Source organism: Pseudopipra pipra, chromosome 2 (assembly GCF_036250125.1).
Source record: "Pseudopipra pipra isolate bDixPip1 chromosome 2, bDixPip1.hap1, whole genome shotgun sequence".
NCBI lineage: Eukaryota > Metazoa > Chordata > Aves > Passeriformes > Pipridae > Pseudopipra > Pseudopipra pipra.
The window spans coordinates 68,456,771-68,475,384 of record NC_087550.1 but is presented as its reverse complement, the minus strand read 5'-3'; the positions used below and the strand labels follow the sequence as shown (position 1 = coordinate 68,475,384).

Below are 18,614 nucleotides of genomic sequence, written 5' to 3'. Positions count from 1 at the left end.
GGAAGTTCTGGCCCTATGGGGCAAGAGAAATCCAAGCCACAGCCAACTCTCAACAGTTTACCTTTGAGCTACCTGAAGCCACTGCTTTAGCACTCATCAGATGCAGTCAATTACTCTACCCTTATCTGGATTTAATGATGATGGGAGTTGAAATGGTACCTTATCCAGGAAGTAAGGAAATTTCTTAGAATATGTGAAATGAAGAAAAAGAAGAGAGAATTAAAAAAGGTAGGGGATCAAGAAAGAGATCCATCAATACTACTTTTTTGTGTATTTACACTTGCTGGGCAATCAATTGTGGGCTGCAAGCCAGACTGAAGCAACATCATGATGAAGAACAATCAGCTTGTGTTCTGATCTTTTCACTCAAAAATTTGCATGTAGTCTGGTTTGTTTTCTTTGGGTAGTAGAAGAAATTGAGAACAAGATACACAGACAAGCATCATGTGGTAAACAGTGGGCAGATAAACACGATTTTCTTGCCTTCTCTCTCCCATTAGTGGGGAAAAACTCATAAGAGATTCAGGAAGAAGGGCAGTACTGGTCACAGCAGGCCCCCCAGATGAAGGTCAAAGAGAAGAAACCATTCCCTGTCACCACTGTACACAAAGTGGAGCTTTGTAAATGCTGAATCATCAATTCATTCTGTATCAGAGGTGGACAACAATTCATTCTGTCAAGACTGTAGAAGTGAAGGAGAAAAAAACAAGTACTGTGACAATTACCTTAGCACTGTATGGTACGTTTAACTACTGATTTCGCTCATTACAGTTACCACTGTGTGGCACATTTAACTGTGGTACATTCTTCCTTAAAAACATCCCTACGAATACACAGCAGTGGTATTCTGAATGAGTCACTGCCACTGGAAATCTTTAAAACTAAGAAAGAATATTCCTCTTTACCCTCACCAGCCGGTTTCTGAAGCTTTAAATAACTCTAGCACATAGGCACAGAGACGTTCTATATACACTAAGGACTTGGAAATTCCTAGACTTGCATTATAATATAAGCACTTTCAGATATAGAAAAACTTTTGAGATATTTTTGAACGATTTCACACACTCCATAACTGAGAAATACCAGTTCTTCTCCATTATTGCTGAATTTCTACCACAAAGACTGAAATCCTCAAATTTACAACTTATATTTCAAAATTAGAGAGCACACAGTATGGTAAGAATATACTAAAAGCAAATGAACCTGCATTTAGTACACTTCTTTTCTAGTTACTATTAAAAAAGGGAATGATTGATACAATAATCAAAACAGCCTAAGCATTTGTTAAATCGTAATGAGAGTTTTAACTACAAAACTTCAGAATCCATGCATTTTACAAGCCATTGAAATTTTTGTTTTAAGAGTTCACTACCACATCTAGCATGTCATTTTAGTTTGTGGAGGCACACCACTGTTTTTTTTTAATCCTGAAGACTTCTGGAATATTTTACAGGGCACAGTACAGCGTACTGCAAAAAAATGTCTGTCCTTGCAGACATCCCTTAACTCAACAGGATTTTCTAAAAAGAAGTTTGCAACTTCATTTGAATCTTGAATTACTATTATTATTGGTTTTAACATAAGCAGGGTATGAATAACTTGTGACTAACAGCCCTGTTGCTACACAGTTCATCACTGAAATTATGAGATTAAAAGGAACAATGACTAATAAGGCAAGGTGTATTCACATTCAATGCTCACCCTTTTTTTTTTAAAGATTTCCAGTGGCAGTGACTCAGTCTAGATAATAACAACCCCTGCTCAGTTAAGACTGCTCAGGAAGTCTAACTGGTCTCAAGTGGCCTTTTCTACACAGAAATCTTAACAAGTAATTACTTGTAGAGTACAAATTCCTATAATCCATATTCATCCACAAGTGACACATATCATCCATCACCAATGCAGAGCCAATGAACACAAGAGATGGATTTTAAATACACTTAAAAGTATTCATTTAACACTCTTCTAGGATTTTCTCCATATAACAAACACATAGTGATATAAAATATTTCAGCTTAAACACCAGTCACTAGTTTTTTTTCCTCAATTTCTACTTTACTTAATTTGTACCATGATGAGCTCCTCTCAATATTTGGAAAGTCAAAAGAAGTTAGAGAATTTGAAATTCTACTAGTCATTTATTCACACTTATTTTCTTCCAAACTGAAATTTAGTCTCTGAATTTCAAAAAGAAAAAAAAAAAAGAAAAACAAGTAACATGAGGAAACAATAGCACATGTTCAGGAAGGGCTCCAAGGAAAGGTTGTCAATTTTAACTCAGGAAACTGAGATTACAAACATCTCAAACTGCTCCACAGCAGCAATAGGGTAAGAATTGTAAAATTATTTGCCCTAAGAAACTACAAAGTATGAAACCACCCAGCATCAAATAACCCTTTACTCTCCTGCAGATGCAGGTTGCACGTTACGGCAGCCACAACAAAAAACTCCAAACAAGACATTCTTCACACACAAAAACTCCCAGTTTCCAAAATATTTCAACAATATAGTTTTAAGAACGTAATCTTACCGCTGGAAGCTTCAGAGCCTTTTGGCTTAAACACCATCTTTAACATTATCAACAGGCCTGCTGAAATCAACATCTGACCTCCAATGCTTGTTAAAGACGCTCAGAATTATCACTGAGGACATGATGCAGGGCTGGAGTATGTGTGATTTCCCTTCAGCCAGACTTTATTTAGCATGAGCATTGTTTTCTGCACTAGAACAAGCTTCTTTTCTCTAGTGTGGGTTCTACCACCCTGACAAAAACAGCAACAATAAATCATGCAAATATGGTCATGCATAAGCTGCAAAGTGCAAATGGTAAAGTGACATTATTTCTTATAGTCAGGCAAAGAAGAATGAGACTGTGACAAAGAGATGCAAGCAGGTACTTACACGAGCACAAAACCATCATGTCCATGTCCATAACTGGTACATTATATATAAATATATAATAATCATTTAATCAATAATTAACTAATTAAAACCCACCTTGAAACACATTTTATTACGTTAATAGCCAGGCCATAACTATTCTCTTTTTACTGTTGGGTTTTTTGTTTTTTTTTTTTTTCTTTCATATAGTATCTTTACGTGAGAGGTTCCTGTACGGTCCAACTTGAGACGACTGAGTGCGGACACGTGTCAAATGAGGAAGGGGGCACTCTCCCTGGAGAAGCAGGAGCCTTTAATACAGCAAAACGAGACGAGACGGCCCAAAGCTGCAGAGATACTAAAGGTTACCTCAGACAAAAGCCGCTTACCTGATTCGTGACCTGAAAAGAAAGCAGAAAACAAAAGCGCGTTATGATCCCAGTTGGATCCACAGGCTAAGACCTCTCCCGTTCCCTGACATCCCTGAGGCGGCGATGCTGAGCCCGGCGCGGCCCCGAGATCTCTGCCCTTCGCCATCCTCCCGCCCTCCGTTATCCTCGCACAGCAGGCTGGCTGTCGGGCGGGCAGCCCTCCCACCGCTCATGCCGGGCACTCACGTCGGGGTTGGCCTCCAGGGGCAGCCAGCGGTGGGGCTCCATAGCAGCGGCGGCGCTCCCGGGGCGGGCTGGGCCGAACTCGCAGAGCAGCTCTGACAGCGCCTCGCGCCGCCGCGCCTCAGCCTGACCCGGGGCTGCGCCACCGCGCCGCTCAGGGGGGGCGGGCCGAGGAGGAGACAACTCTCAAGAGCCTGCCCACAACTCCGCGCCGGTCCGCAGCGGCGGCCGAGGCGGCACGGCCGGCGATGACCGCCGTCCGTCCCTGGAGTGCTCCGGGCGGCAATGCCCGGCAAATCTTCCACTCCGCACTGTTTCAGCTCCCCCCGGTAATGGATTCTCCCAGCGGGGCAAGGGGTGGTGCCTCGCCCGCCCCTGCCTCCGGGGCCCGAGGCAGCCGCCAGGGGGCGCCCCCGCCGCGGCCGCTCGGTGCTGGGGCGTGTCGGGTCCGGGGCCGCGTCCGCTCCCGCTCCCGCTGGAGCCGATCCCGGCAGGAACGAAGAGTGAGTGAGGAGCGGCCGCCAAGCTCTTCGACAGCCCGGCCCCTCTGAAATGGCCTCCAGCAGCTGAACTGAACGGCGGCACGGGCAGCGCGCAGGGAACACACCCATGGGGAACGGGGCAGGACATGGGGCGAGGTGGGACAAAGGGAAATCAGAAGGAGCGGCAGTCGCAGTGAGCTTCCCCTACATCACAAAATGTTCTGAGTTGGAAGGGGCCCACAGGGATCATCCAGTCCAACTCCTGTCCCTGCACAGGACACCCCAAGAGTCACGCCATGTGCCTGAGAGTGTTGTCTGCTGTGACCACTTCCCTGGGAAGCCTGTTCCAGTGCCCAGCCACCCTCTGGTATTTTCTAATATCTTACTTACCTCTCCCCTGACAGAACTTCAGGCCGTTCCCTCGGGTCCTGTCACTGGTTGTCAGAGAGAAGAGATCAGTGCCTGCCCCTCCTCTTCCCCTAACCTGCGAAGACCTCAGTGTGTGTAGCAGGAAGGACCCAGGCAGTGAGGTCCCCATATGACCTGCTGAAAGTTATTGCTACTATGGGTTAAACCCAATTAAAGATGGCGTTTCTCTTCTAAAGCTGCAAATCCCCTCATACATTCCATCTCAGGACCATAAACATAGCATTTCTTGGCCTTTTGGCTATGATGAAGCATATCGTAATCATCATGATGAAGCATATTGTAATAGATACAGAGCTTATACAGTGTAATTACATTTTATATATGTCCACATACCAGATGCATACCAGATGCCTTCTTTCAAGTTAATTCAGAAAGGCTAAAAATGAAGGAACCCATCATGGCACTGGTGAGGTTGCACCTCAAGTACTGTGTTCCGCTCTGGGCCCCTTAATTTATGAAAGATGTTGAGGTGCTAGAGCAGGTCCAAAGAAGGGCAATGAAGCTGGTGAAGGGACTCAAGCACAAGTCTTATGAGGAGTGGCTGAGGGAGCTGGGGGTGTTTAACCTGGAGGAGGGACCTTATTGATCTCTACAACTGCCTTAAAGGAGGTTGTAGCAAGGTGGGGTTCAGCCTCTTCTCCCAGACAGCTGGTGACAGGACGAGAAGATGTAGTCTTAAGCTGCACTAGGGTAGGTTTAGGTTGGACATTAGGAGGAATTTCTTCACAGAAGCTGTGATTAGGCACAGTGGTGATGGAGTCACCATCCCTGGAGGTATTTAAGGAAAGACTGGATGGGAGACTTAGTGCCATGGTCTAATTTACATGGTGGTGTTTGGTCGTAGGTTGGATTTGATGATCTCAGAGGTCTTTTCCAATCCAGCTGATTCTGTGATTCTGTGATTTCTCGGCCCCAGCCCTCCCTGACTGCTGCTGCCCACCACCCTCTACAGACTGCAGCTGACCTGTGTGTTCCTTGCAGCACTTTTACAGGGCCTTGCACTTACAGAGGCAGGCATTTGGACAAGGTTTTTTAGAAGCCCATGAGCTGGGCCTCCCCAGCCTGCATGGCCTGTGAGCACAAAGACCTGGGGCAGCGGGAAGCAGGTGCCTGAGCATGCATGTACATCTCGGTGAGCGGAGAGGGTGCAGGAAAGCTGGGATCTGTGCCAGCTCACCGGCTGATTGGAGTGCTGTGAGAGAAGGAAGGAGTGCAGCATGAGGAGCAGATGGTGTCTCTAAGTACTGTGGTACCCAGAAGTATCCAAGTGCCAGGAGGTCAGAAGGGCAGGGTGTTGGGGCACAGCTGAGGACCCAGGCACTGGAGGAACCCAGTTCACTGATACACTTTCTCCTGTCTGCCTGAAGAGCTTTTTGAAGAACTTGGTGTAGTTCTTTAGAGAGTTTTGATGCAAATTGCACTGCCTTCTGTAAATGTTAAGTTTACTAATTGAAGAAATGATGCTTTTATTTTATTTTACCCCCTATAATTACTCAGCAGGACTATGGTGATGCTACATGCCTATGCCTGAAGCTTCTGCTTTGGCCTATCAACAATACTGTAGCATCTCTCTATTCAGTCTACTTGTAGGTCATGACATATGTCTTCTAGTTTCTATACTAAGTGTCTCCTCAGAGGAAGTTCTCAGTCTTCTAACTAAAAGATGAGCCTGTACTGTCAGGTCACCATCATAGCCTGCATCTCCGTTCTCTGCCATGAAAAACTTCATAGAACACACTTCCAAAAGCCAGAATTCTCTAAAGATGCACAGTTTAATTCTGTGGATGGGCAGACAAGCTGAAATCACTGCGTACTTCACCACCTTCTGTTCCAAATTCAAAGAATTAAAAGTATGTTTACATGTTGATGAAAATAACCCAAAATAACTTCAAATTTCAGCAAATGATTTTGTAATTACTAAACCACAAAGATATTAAACTTCACATCCATCTCTACATCTTGGAGAAAGAAAGAAAAGTACCATAATGAATATTAGTCATAGTGCTAAAGGCACTACTGAGAGACTTAATGAAATTGCAATGTAAAATAATATGTGAAATTCTCTAGATAACAAAGTATGTAATAGAGTTATGTAATTTAAGAACAAAGAGATTGTTAAATCATGTCCTTGGTATCAGAGACAGATCTCGGTGGTGCATATATTGCTAGTGTTTTGACAACCATGAGGTCATAAGAACACACACTATTTAAAATCATTTGCACATTTAATTAGATACTTTAGAAGGGAGAGGCCAAGACCAGACAGGCCATAAATGTATAAAACTCATAAACACATATTATGTTCCATAATACTCTTTTCCTGAAATATAATCTAGATTCTTTCATTAATTGAAAATATGTAATTTTAAACTAGTCAGCAATACTGTGTATTATGCTTTACTACTCTGTCGCAGTCTCAGATTAGATCTACAGAAATTTTAACATTACTGTAGATATATAAAGTTAAAACTAAAACTGATTACTAGAGAAGTTTAAAAATATTATTTTTAAAAGTGAGACCGGTGAAGGATCAGTGTTGCCTTAGTACTCCAGCCACAGCCCAAACTTAATTAAGATCAGTATGAAATGCTTACTGAATATGGTTCTAGTTTACAAAAGGTGTTTATTTCCCCATAAAGCTGAAGACGCTGTTTACCTACACAAGTCACGCATAAACTGCACACTTTTTTCACAGGTGTACAGAATGATTCTATAAACCACCTGAACAAAGTATGGTCATTTTGTACCAAGTTCAATACACTGTAAGTGCTGCCTGCACACAGAACAGGGCATCGCCTCTCCTACAAAGACAGACTGAGAAAGCTGGGGCTGTTCAGCCTGGAGAAGAAAAGGTTGTGTGGAGACCTCATAGCTACTTTCCAGTATCTGAAGGGGGCCTACAGGGAAGCCAGACAGGGGCTCTTCGTCAGGAACTGCAGTGACAGGACAAAGAGTAAGGGGTACAAATTTAAAGAGAGTAGGTTTAGATATTAAGAAGAAATTCTTTACTCTGAGGGTTGCGACACACTGGCACAGGTTGCGCAGGGAAGTTGTGAATGCCCCATCCTTGGCAGTGTTCAAGGCCAGGTTGGATAGGGCTCTGAGCAACCTGGTCTAGAGGGAGGTGCCCCTGGCCTTGGCAGGGGAGTTGAGAATAGATGGTCTTTAAAGTCCCTTCCAACTCCTTAATATCCTGTGATTCTATGATTTGCGTACCCGAGCCTATGACAACGAGCTCCAAGAAAGCCCTGTCAATAAATCAAACTCAGGAAACTCCTTGCGCCAATCAAGCGTGCCTCCAGCCGGCCCTTCCCAATCCCTCCGCGGACGGCTATCCCTACGGCCAGTCTCCTTTCCCGCGCCGTCGCGCGGGAACAGCGCGTGCTCCCCGCGGCGCAGCCAATGGGGGCGGTGCCGCTGGCCCGGCCTCGCTCTGGAGGCGCTCGGAGCCAATCAGGGCGGCGAGCGCTGCGCGGCGGAGGCTGCGCCTGGGCGGGTGCGCGGCGCCATGGCCGCCGGGTCCGCGCGGGCTCTCGCGCAGGCGTTGGGGGCGCTCGGTGAGGGCGGGGGGGGACCCGGCGGGAGGGACTGGGGAGGTGAGGGGAAAGGGGGGCCGGTGGGAAGGCGGGGGAGCTGAGGGGGGAACGGGGCTAAAGGGATAGGGGGCTGCGTGGAAGGGTGGGGCTGGGGGATTGGACTGAGGAGGAAGTGGGCTCAGAAGAGGGGTGTGCTTCTTTTAGGTAAATATAGGTTAAAAAATTAAATTAAGGTAAACGCATGCACGATGGCCTAAGGATTTTTCAGACGAAGATTTTATATTTTTACTGTAACCCTTGAAGTTTGCTCCTGATCGCTATTGCTTGTGTTTTTTTAGATGCTGGTGGTGCAGCAAATAAGATTAACTTAATACCTCAAGACTTCTTTGCAGAGCTGGTAAGTAGGGTGATAAGGATGTGGAAGGGCTTCTGGCACTCTGGTTCTAGGAAGCCTTTTTGTTTAAGCTTTCCTGGTTTTTGTCTGTTGCAAAGAGAATCTTGTGTGTGTGGTAGCTTCACTTACATGATTCATAAAATGCACCAGTCCTGATAAGAGCAGTGGTATTGCCTGAAATTTACGTTTTTATCACAGATTTTTAAGAATCTATTTTTGCCTGTCATCTAGGTGGGGTACCAAGGTAGCTTTCCTAAAAAATATTTGGCTTGTTAAGTGTAGTGTACACTTGAAGAGGATGACTGTTCACTTAATGTGAAAATGGCGTGCTAAGTAGGAATAGCCAGTGTGGTAGAAATTATAAATTCTTGATTGACTTTCTTTTCATAGAGTTGATGTAATTTTAAAATCAGTCACTTCAGTTACTTTATTCTTGATTCTTTAATAAAGCATCCTGCTGTTGTCCATTTTTGTACTAACCCGTTTTCTTTTTTGTTTTGTAATCTCCCACGTATTTGAACTAGCTCTGTCTTGTGTACTAAAATACGCATTAAGAATGTCTTCAATAATACTTTCTCCACAGTGTGAACAAATAATTCATCATCTGAACCATAAGATCCCAGGTGTAAATACAGCTGAATTGTGTCAGGTAAGTTGGGATACTCACACTTGTAAGTATAGTAGCTGTATATGCTGTTAAGGATAGAATCCCCGAGTCCGTGTGGGGGTTCGTGTGTGTGTGTGTACAAAGAGGCTTTTATTAATGCATAATGTTTGTAATTGTTTGAACATTCTGTTTCTAGAGAATTCAGACATCAGGGATTGAGATTAACATTGGTGACCTGGCAAAAATAGCTAACATTCTTTCATTTCTATTTAGGTAAGCACAAAATAATATACTTTTCACCATGTCTTCCCCCTCCCCCCTAACTTTATAATGGTATTAAAAAGTTACATCAAATGCAGGTATAAAATGAACTGATTTGGGAAAAGGGCAAAAGTTTGTAGGTGTCAGTACACAAAAAAAAACCTCCTGGGCTTAGTTTGTGTCCTTAAAATCATGTAGTTACTTAATACATAGTATAACTTTTTGTAATAAAAAGACAAAGAGGGGAAATTGTCCAACATCCTGTCTGCAAGCTTTAGAACTAGTGGTGAAATAGAGGAAGTTAGGATCACTTTTAAAGCTAAGTCAGCTGTACCTTTGCCTGGGAGAAGTGTGTTTTTAAAATTTCTTGTTTCTTGGAGATTAGAAACCAGCATTTGTACCTCTTTGAAGGACACACAGCTTATAATGTTGCACTCTGCCATGAGTAGAGTTTTTAGGGAGTATTTTGAGTTGTTTTTTTGCTCTAAGTTTTTCTGTATTCAGGCATAAAATTTTCAAGATCTTGCTTGTTCTTTTAATGTATAGTATCAAAATATTTTATGTAACATTATACAACTGAAGAAAATAATACCAGTAGAAATTTAAAATACTATTTCTCTAACAATAAAACAGAAGGCCTTAAATTATATTAGATTGTGCTACTTGGAGGACCAACTCACTTTGTCTTGTATTACTGTCTCTTTTAAGAGGAGTGGACCTGCATGAACAAACATAGGCTAGGATTTATTTTTTTACCTGTTTCTCTAGAGGAAATCAAGTGGCAACTTTGTTCTAGACTTGCTGCCTTTTCAGTTGAGGGTTTATGGCATCATTTGACTCCTGTTGGTACCGATTATATCCAGAAGTCCTTACTTGCCATTTGGCGAAACTTAAATTACATCTGCTGAATGTTTAATTAAATTGCCTTGTTTCTAAAGTAATGATATTGTTTAACTGCTCCACGCACACATCTCTCACTGAATTATGCCTTCTTTCAGTTGCTACAGCACTTGGAGGCTGTGATTATTTTTGTTTTAATGTTGGATGTTGTGCAAGCCCAGAAAAGCTGGGTCTCTGTATAGTAAGACATATTAAAGTCATTTTTTTTGCATGTGAATACAAAAGGTGAGTAACGTTCTGGAAAAAAAAATCCCAGGCTGCCTGAGTATTTTAAAGTACATGTAAAACAGAAACAAAAAAATTGCTACTGGGAGTGAAGTGAGAAATTTTATTAAATTTGTGGGGAATGAAATTGATGCAGTGTTCTCTGGATATACTTACAGCACAGCAGCCAGAAACAATCTCTCTACAGAAGAACTCGTCACCACCTTGGGCAGTGCAGTCAGCACACTGCCAAAACATGCACTTCAAGTTATCCGTCATGTATGGAATGAGCAGGGCAAATCCATTACTGTGGCAGAAGATGCAAGAAATGTGGCCACCGTGGGGCAGGTAACTAAGTGTGACCAAGTGCAGTTGAGCCAACTGTGAACATTTCAGAAGCATCAGTGCGTTGTGTTGTTGGCACACAGTGGTATCTTGACTGCAAAAAGCTTTCCTACCTGTATGTGTATGTACATGTTGCCAAATATCTATCCAGATAAAGCAGCATGTGCAGTAAAGGTTGTCTACCTGCTGAACAGTTTCATACCTTTTTAAAGATTAATGCTTTGTAGTACTATTAGCAAAGGTGGTAGTCAGTTTGGCAGACGATTGTATTGGCTGTTTACGTAAATCTGTTTTAAATGTAATTTAAATTCTTTAAAATTGATAACCCCAGCACTTGATTGTTCTTTGTCTCCCTTAAGTTCAAACATTATTTTTAAAGATACTTTCTGTCAATTTCCAGCATACTTTCTTTGCTTGAAAAAATAGCAGTGTATTTGCATTTTATGATCTTTTTTTTTTATAACAACAGCTTAAAAGACTACAGAATTAGGAAAAAAAAGAAAATCTTTTTCTGAGGCTTGCTAGTAAGCTTATAATGGCTCTTCACAAAAGGCAAAAAATGTACTTGTGATTTATCTAAAATACAGTTATAAAATAATAATTTTTCTCTATTGTTGCCGTTACAAATTATTTGGTTTAGACTTAGAAACTTTGTTTTTGATTTAGAAACTTATTAAAAAAAAGAAAACATGACAAACACATTCATGATATATAAGCCATGTGAACTTGTGTGTCTGAAACTCCTCTTAGTAGAATTTTAAATACAGTGTACTTGACTATTGCCTGTACTTGGATAAGGAAAACAGATTAAGGGAAATAACTTATTAAATTGCTTATTTTTTCACCAATAAAAGGATGGGCAGATGATTTTTTATTCACAGTAATATCCATATGTGTATGTTTGCTTTCCATTTGGATAAGAGCTCTAGACATCCTGTATTGTCTGTGAAACATCCCTCCAACTGAATAGCAATGGTAGGGTAGATGTCCTTCTTTGACACTGTTTCCAATGGTTTTCATCTTTGCAGTTTGTAGATATGAAATGGAAGCTGGGAGTCGCCATGAGCTCTGACACCTGCCGGTCTCTGAAGTACCCGTACGTCACAGTGACGCTGACGGTGGCAGACCCTTCGGGACAAATAACGGACAAGTCTTTTGAGATGACGATCCCACAGTTCAAGGTCTGTAGTGAGTGTTACTTGACTCAGTCTCCTAAACACAGTGCTGTTGTTGTGAGGGAGCAACTGTATACCTGTCGTGGTTTGGACCTTGTTTTCCCCCAGAGGCTAAAAGAAGTGGTAGACCCCAAGGGGTGGAAACCCTTGGAAGTTTTGAAGTTCTGCCCAATGGGCGCTCCTGCAGAAATGTAAACATACCACAACCAGACCGGAAGAGAAGAGTTGCAGTTTTGGTTGTTGTAGAAGTGGTGGCCATGTTGTAGAGCCACGAGGAAGGGGCTCTAAGCCCCTTGGGGCCTCTGGCCCCCTCCCAGCCCCCAGCTGGGGGGCTGCGGGGACCTGGAACAGCATAAAGCTGGGCTAGGTGCCTGTAGTTATGCCGGGAGAATGTTTTCTCCATGGGCACAGAACAGCAGCCGGGACTGACCAGAGAAACGGTGGCAGAGAGCCAGGACTGATAAGGACCTGAACTGAAGGAGCAACAGAAACATGCAGCACCGCAGAGAAGACTCCTGGAAGACAGAGCCAGGAGAAAGAGAGCCAGCAGCTGAGAGACAGAGTTTGGGGTAAGACTGATACCAGATTCCCCAAAACTCCCTTGAGACCCCTCTTGGAGAAGAGGGACATGGACTCCTATTTTAGAGGAGCCTTGGAGTACAGCAGCACCAGAGAGAGAGGAGCTGAGAAGCTCAGAGCGTCCCGGAGCTGGACCGGGATGGCCAGATGGAATGCAGGGGGAGTTGACCTTGGCTCCCCCCCTTGCACTGCTGCCGCGGTGGCAGCCTGAGAGGCAGTGGCACAGAGGCCCTGCAAGCAAGGAGCTGAGTCTCCTGAAGATACCAGACAGTCACGAAGACCCCCCTGTGTCTTCGTGATATGACGTGGTGATACGACCTTGTCTGGGGTTACGAAGCCCACGGAAGACCCCTCGGGTGAGGCGATGGGGCCGGGGGAGTTTGATACCTCCCTCGTTGAGTGCTGGCAGAAAGCCAGCTATCAGCTGCTGCATGTGGAGAAGAGAGACAGAACCTGCTGCATTAGAAGATCCTGCTGCTTAAGAACTGGAAGGGATCTGTCCTTCTTTCCCTCCTGGACTTTTATTTGGAGGAGAGAAGAGATCTGATCCTTGTAAATACTATATGTCATGGTAGAGATAGTTGTGATCATGTGTATAATGTGATATGGTATTTATTTGTACAGTCATTGTAATATATTCCCTTTCCCCCACTTTGAGTCTGGTGTGTGTTTTGTCTGGAAAAGCCCATCTCACATTAGGTTGAGATGTGGGAGGGGGGATGGAGCCAGGGAATTGGATTTTGGGGCTATCTCAAACCATGACAATACCTTAATCCATACTTTCGTGTTGCTTGTTTACCGATACAGTCATGCGAAGATGAAGCATTAAATAACTATTTAAAACACAGAAGCTAAATACTTACTTCACAGTATTTAGTTCTACATTGCTTATCTGAAAATGTTATTTTAGCAGTAATTAATCTGTTCTCATACAAATAAACTAACAACTGAAAACATAAAGTCTTTCAGATCACGTCAGCTATCATTCTGCCTTATTAGAAATTTATAGAATATTCTTAATCTATGGAACTGTTCCCCAGCCTCAAAATCTAAAACTTGTCTTAAGCCTAACATTTGCTAATGATTAGGAATGGAGATCAGTCTTCTTTGTCACCACTGACTCTTAATTACTGTGTCTTCATCTATGAATTTATGCAACTTTAATTTTGCATAAATGCGGCACTTGTGTTGTCATTCCTGTTTAAAGGGATAACACATCACCTAGAATATCATATAAGCTTAAAATAAATAGAGTGTTGGATTGGAAGAAATGTGAGAAGGATATTCTGAATCCTTCGGTGTTGTATTCATTCTGACTGAAGCCTATTTAACAATTTGCTATTCAGCTACTATAGGAAATGGGTGCTACATTTGAGAAGTCTGGATTAATTCAGCTGGGAGTAGAAACATTAGTGTGGAAAGGGGTGTTTTTATTTTATTTTTTCATGGTATGAGAGCTACTTTGTATTTTTCTTTCCTAGCATCTTTCCCTATTAATAGACAAGCCCATGCAAATAAGGCATCACCTTTGTAGAGTTAGTAGTTAATGTGCCCAGATGTCAACCAGCTGACAAAAAGAAAAGCAGAAACTTTCAGTTCAAGCTGCACATTGTAACTGGAGGAAAAAGGGAATGTGAGAAATATGGATAGTGTTTTTTGCCTAACATGCTAGTTTGAACTGTTCAAACTATTCTTCAAGCAACTGAAATTTATCTTAATTTTTGCTTTTTAGAACTTCTTCAGACAGTTCAAGGAAATGGCATCTGTTCTTGAAACAGTTTGAAGAGAACTTTCATTTACAGTGACGTTTTGGACAAAGTTAGATCAAGGAAACTTTCCTTTCTGCACAGGGAATAAAGTGCCATTGTTCTGCAAGGTATGTATCCTTGTCTTTTTGACAGGAATCGCTCGGCATCATCCTTGCATTGCTGTGAAGATTTCTTCGCTTTGAAGCCAAGTCTGCAGTGTTTGTGAAAACATGTTCAGCTTTGTTCATCCTGGTAGACAAAAGATCAGGATGTATATGGAGAACCATCCCTGTAGACTTCCAAATACCCACACTGAACTCTAGTGCAGAAAGACACCTGAAAATGTTGACTGGAAGGATACAGAGAGAAGTAAATCTCATGTTAACACTTTCGTCTGTAAAATTGGGATGCTCTTGGAGTCAAAAATGATATTACATATAAGGAGAATACGAAGGTACATGTAACAAGAATACAGTTATTCTTGAAGAATAGCATTGTCAAGTAGTTTGGTGCAGGTATTTGCAGACCTGCAAATAACTGGAGAAGGGACCTTTTAATAACTGGAGAATGAACTTGTCTTAATGGCTTGTTTATTTCAAATACTTATTTCCTAGGCTTCTAAAAACTGCGTTAATGCATTAAGTTATTCCAGAAACCCAAAATTTATCCTCTGAATTGAAGCCCAGAGGCTAATTTTACTTAAAGGTAGGAAGGCAAATTTAATTCAAAAGCATTTTAATATATTTTTGCTTTTTCATTTCATCCAGTACTAATTTGTTGCATTCTGCTTGATGTTTTGGTCAGCAGTCTGCTTTCTAATTAAATTAGGATATTCATGTAGTTGCTTCAGTCCAAGCTCTGAATTAGAAAAGTCAAGAGGAAACTTGAAAATTCAGGCTGGAGCGTTAGCCAAGCACATCAGAGAAAGGACGACACTAAAAGATTTCTTTGCTTGTTGCATTGTGTTAGGCATCCACTGGACTCTGTTCTGCAGACTCGTTCTAAGAGAATGTCCTAACCAGCAAGATTTTGGACTTTGATGCTGAAGAATGGGGGCATTTCCAAAGGGGAGTGATAAATCCAGTGTGATTGCATGCTGTTTTTTTAAATTTTTTTTCATTGAGTTTTCCATAAAGCAAAAAACACATTGCATGTACTGTGGGATGTAGTAAAAGCAACACTATTGCATCTCAAGATGTGCTGGTGCTGTAGTAGAATAATTAAATCTGAAGAGAGAGAAGTCATAAGCAGACTGAAGTTTATGCTTCAAATTCAGAATGGTAGAGACTCAGCACTAGTTTTGCTGGGACAGATCCTCAAGTGATTTCAGGCCCCCTTAAAAGTGAGAACATCTACCTTTCTAACTCACTTAATGGTTTTTTCCCACTAACCTTTTTTAAAAGCTGGCTGAAAGTCGTTGATATTGGTTATGCCTGCCTTTTTGTGCTATAAAAATAAACAGCACATTGTGCTGCATGCAGCAATCCTTTCAGGAAAGAAAGGATTTTCACCCCCATGATTTGGGTACTATGCATGGTGCATAAAAACAGTACTTGGAGTTGCTTAGAAGCCCAAATAAGTGAACAGGCTTTAACAAAAGTTTTCAGCTATGGCCATTGATCTGGATGATACTTTCTTTGTGCTGCTTGAAGTCTGAGGTGTTTGCTTTGCAGCTGGGGAGAGCAGATTGGTCTTTTCTGGGACCCTCTGAATAGAATGTCACAAAATGGTCTTGAAACAAACTTACAGTTTGCTCTTCCCTTGTCTGTCTGCAAGGGCTCAAGGCTGAACATAGTGCAAACAAATCCTCTCTGTGTATGGAAAAGTTATGTGAGCAGCTGACTTTTTTGTGTGGGTTTTTTTTTTTTGTTTTTTTTTTTTTTTTTTTTTTTTTTAATTTGCAAACGTTGGAGTGTAAGGCTGCTATTACTCGAAAACATTGGCTTTGGCCTAGTGAATTAATTGTTTTACATTAGTGCAAGAGTTCCAAAAAAAGAATAAGGTTTTTTTTTAGTAAAGCTGGAGCCTTACAAATACTTCCCATGTGTTCTAATGCACATAAATTCTTCATATAGCTGGAAATACTTGTGCCTTCATTGGAACTGGATGGAAAAGATTTTATTAATCATGTCTTAACAATTCAGTAGATGCTGGAATGTAATGAGGGAACTTCCAGTTAGCATTTTTGCTTGGTCCATTAGGAAGAGGAGAAAGTTGTCAGCCTTTCTAAAGTGTAACTTACATTTTGTGAAGTCAGATATTCTAGCAATATTGATGAATATTTTTTAAAATGTCCCTGAACTCCATCCAGCATGTTGTAATTCTGGCTGGAAGATGCTCGGACATGTGTGCTATACCAGTTTACTGTCTGAGAATTTTCAGAGGAGTTATGATTTGAAGTTGGCTCTGTACTCAAACTTCTGACATATCCTGATCTACCAGTGGGAACTCCTATACTGAGTAATGGAAGAATTAAGTACTTCATTAAAAGAAACCAAACTAAAAGAAACCTATCGGTTTGTAGGATAGCAATACTAACACATTCAGACAAGCTGACAAGCTGTTGAATTGTTTGTCTATATTATGTGCAGAAACCAGATCTTTTAAAAGAGAATCAGGAGTCCTCATGTGTTCCTAATTCTAATTGTTGATTCATACAAAACTGTTTAACATGAATATTTTTGTAAATCCACAGTCATTAAACATGTAGGTAACAAAGATAAAGCTGGTCTGTATTTTGTTTTAAGCCTACTGCATGGAAGTCTGTCCTGTAAATTACTAAAGTTCAGGATTAGACTATGACTAAATTTTCTTTCCTTTTTAAATTAGGATGGAGTTCAAACATATGCAGTCTTTCTCTGTGATGGGCTACCAAGGAGCTGATGGGTAACTGCAGGCTGCAAGGACTATTTGTATCAGTTACTTAGACCTAGACAAAATGTTGTATTGAATCAGGAAAAGACAGAGGACATACAAGATTAATGAAATTTTGCAGGAGGTTGCATTTAAATGATTTCCTTTTCTTAATTGTATTTAGGAGACACATGAACGTTTTATTTTTTTCAACATTTGCCTAGAACAGACCAAGAGGAAGGAAGGGGGATGGGGTCTTGCACAGTCAACAAACCCAGGGGAGAGAACAGTGAAGGAATGTCCTAGCAACAACTGTTATCATCATGACTTTTCTTTTGCTTTAATTTCAAACACACCAGACCACTTGCAAAAAGCTATTTTGTAGAAAGTGCCACAGAAAGAGTACACAAATAGCTGTAGTATGTCTGTGCACTAGTGTTTTATATATTGAGCTTCCGTACACTTTGGCCTAGTCATGACCCAAGTAAAAGCATCGCTGTTCCTACTTCCACAAAACTGTACTGCCTTTCTTTAACCACGTTATAAAGGTATGTAACCTTCTTGTTCACTGTGAGCCCATCCCCTTTGATTTTTTTACATTTCTCCTTTTCAAGCCTATGCACTCTATCTGAAGATACATTATCTTGGATCAATTAAAAACAAAAGTAGATAGATGATAAGTTGGGGGAAGAATGTTTTTTTTTTCTTGCTTGCCCTGTTTCTTGTCATATTTGAATGTTTTGTTACCCTTCTAACTGTAGGTATAATGAGAGGGTAATTTCCACTCCTTTGCAGAGGCATGCAGGGTGGTTCTGGCTAGTCCTTGCAGGTACTAAAGTAACACACTAAAGTGCCTGAGTCATTTGATCTACCTGCAGCAAAAAATGCCTCATCTCTGAAGAACCTTTACAATGGAGGCAGGGGGAGGGGGCATTTGAAACTGAGCGCCCTCTATCCTTTCCAGAATTCTTTGGTTGATCATGTTAGGGCTCATTTCCCAGACAGATTTTTAGGACAGTTATATGCCTGTTGGTTGGGCTGCTAGCTTACTGGGCATTCACTTCATTAGGAAGCTGGATTTGTGCAGGTCCATATCTGACCTGAGTGCCTTGACCTGAGCTTGCATGGTATGTTGTTACGGTCCTCCTGAGGCTCAGGCAGTTCATAACTGGACTTTCTTGTCACTGAGAGATTTTGGCCAAACATTTGCTTTACTTTTGCTTTATCTGTACAGCACTGTCCATACCTACTCATCCAGGTCTACTTTTGGTTCTTTAGGGGAGGAGGGTCATGGTTTAATCCCAGGTCAAACACCACAAAGCTACTTGCTCACTCCCCTTCTGTGGGATGGGGGAGAGAGTCAGAAGAGTAAAAGTGAGAAAACTCATGGGTTGAGATAAAGACAGTTTAATAGGTAAGGCAAAAGCTGCACACACAAGCAAAGCAAAACAAGGAATTCATTCAGCACTTCCCATGGGCAGGCACATGTTCAGCCATCCCCAGAAAAGCCAGGCTCTGTTCCTGTGTAATGGTTACTTAGGAAGACAAACACCATTACTCCAAATATCCCCCCTTCCTCCTTCTTCTCCACCCTTTATATACTGAGC

General features: G+C 41.8%; 2 protein-coding genes and 1 long non-coding RNA gene across 7 annotated transcripts in view; 1 reads left to right on the top strand and 2 right to left on the bottom strand.

Moving 5' to 3' along the window:
- Positions 1-4,105, bottom strand: part of UCHL3 (ubiquitin C-terminal hydrolase L3) — a 41,812-nt gene extending 37,707 nt beyond the window's left edge. The window contains exons 1-2 of one of the 3 annotated variants that reach the window (XM_064645900.1): positions 3,498-4,105; positions 3,270-3,281 (exon numbers count right to left, since the gene is read on the bottom strand). In XM_064645900.1, the coding sequence (XP_064501970.1) occupies positions 3,270-3,281; positions 3,498-4,105 (620 nt within the window). The remainder of the gene's footprint in view (positions 1-3,269; positions 3,282-3,497) is intronic. The other 2 variants (XM_064645899.1, XM_064645898.1) reach the window with 2 other exon arrangements.
- COMMD6 (COMM domain containing 6) lies at positions 4,009-16,878 on the top strand. 3 transcript variants are annotated; one of them, XM_064645904.1, is made up of 7 exons: positions 4,009-4,132; positions 8,280-8,338; positions 8,919-8,984; positions 9,139-9,215; positions 10,487-10,655; positions 11,681-11,833; positions 14,139-16,878. In XM_064645904.1, exons 1-7 carry the CDS (start codon positions 4,123-4,125, stop codon positions 14,187-14,189), a joined length of 585 nt encoding a protein of 194 aa, XP_064501974.1. In that variant the 5' UTR covers positions 4,009-4,122; the 3' UTR covers positions 14,190-16,878. The 3 variants fall into 3 exon arrangements, with proteins under 3 accessions (XP_064501974.1, XP_064501972.1, XP_064501973.1); XM_064645902.1 differs by lacking the exon at positions 4,009-4,132 and adding an exon at positions 7,725-8,001; XM_064645903.1 differs by lacking the exon at positions 4,009-4,132 and adding an exon at positions 7,832-7,962.
- Positions 10,516-14,143, bottom strand: LOC135409837 (uncharacterized). The gene is made up of 2 exons (XR_010428382.1): positions 13,175-14,143; positions 10,516-11,904 (listed from the first exon to the last, which is right to left on the bottom strand). It is a non-coding gene; the product is annotated as an uncharacterized LOC135409837 (long non-coding RNA).
- Positions 16,879-18,614: the final 1,736 nt, after the last annotated feature.

Coding starts and splice junctions, on each gene's coding strand:
- COMMD6 (XM_064645902.1), top strand. CDS start 7,914: ATGGCCGCCGGGTCCGCGCGGGCTCTCGCGCAGGCGTTGGGGGCGCTC. Junction 8,339..8,918: donor AAGACTTCTTTGCAGAGCTG/GTAAGTAGGGTG, acceptor CTTTCTCCACAG/TGTGAACAAATAATTCATCA. Junction 11,834..14,138: donor TGACGATCCCACAGTTCAAG/GTCTGTAGTGAG, acceptor TTTGCTTTTTAG/AACTTCTTCAGACAGTTCAA.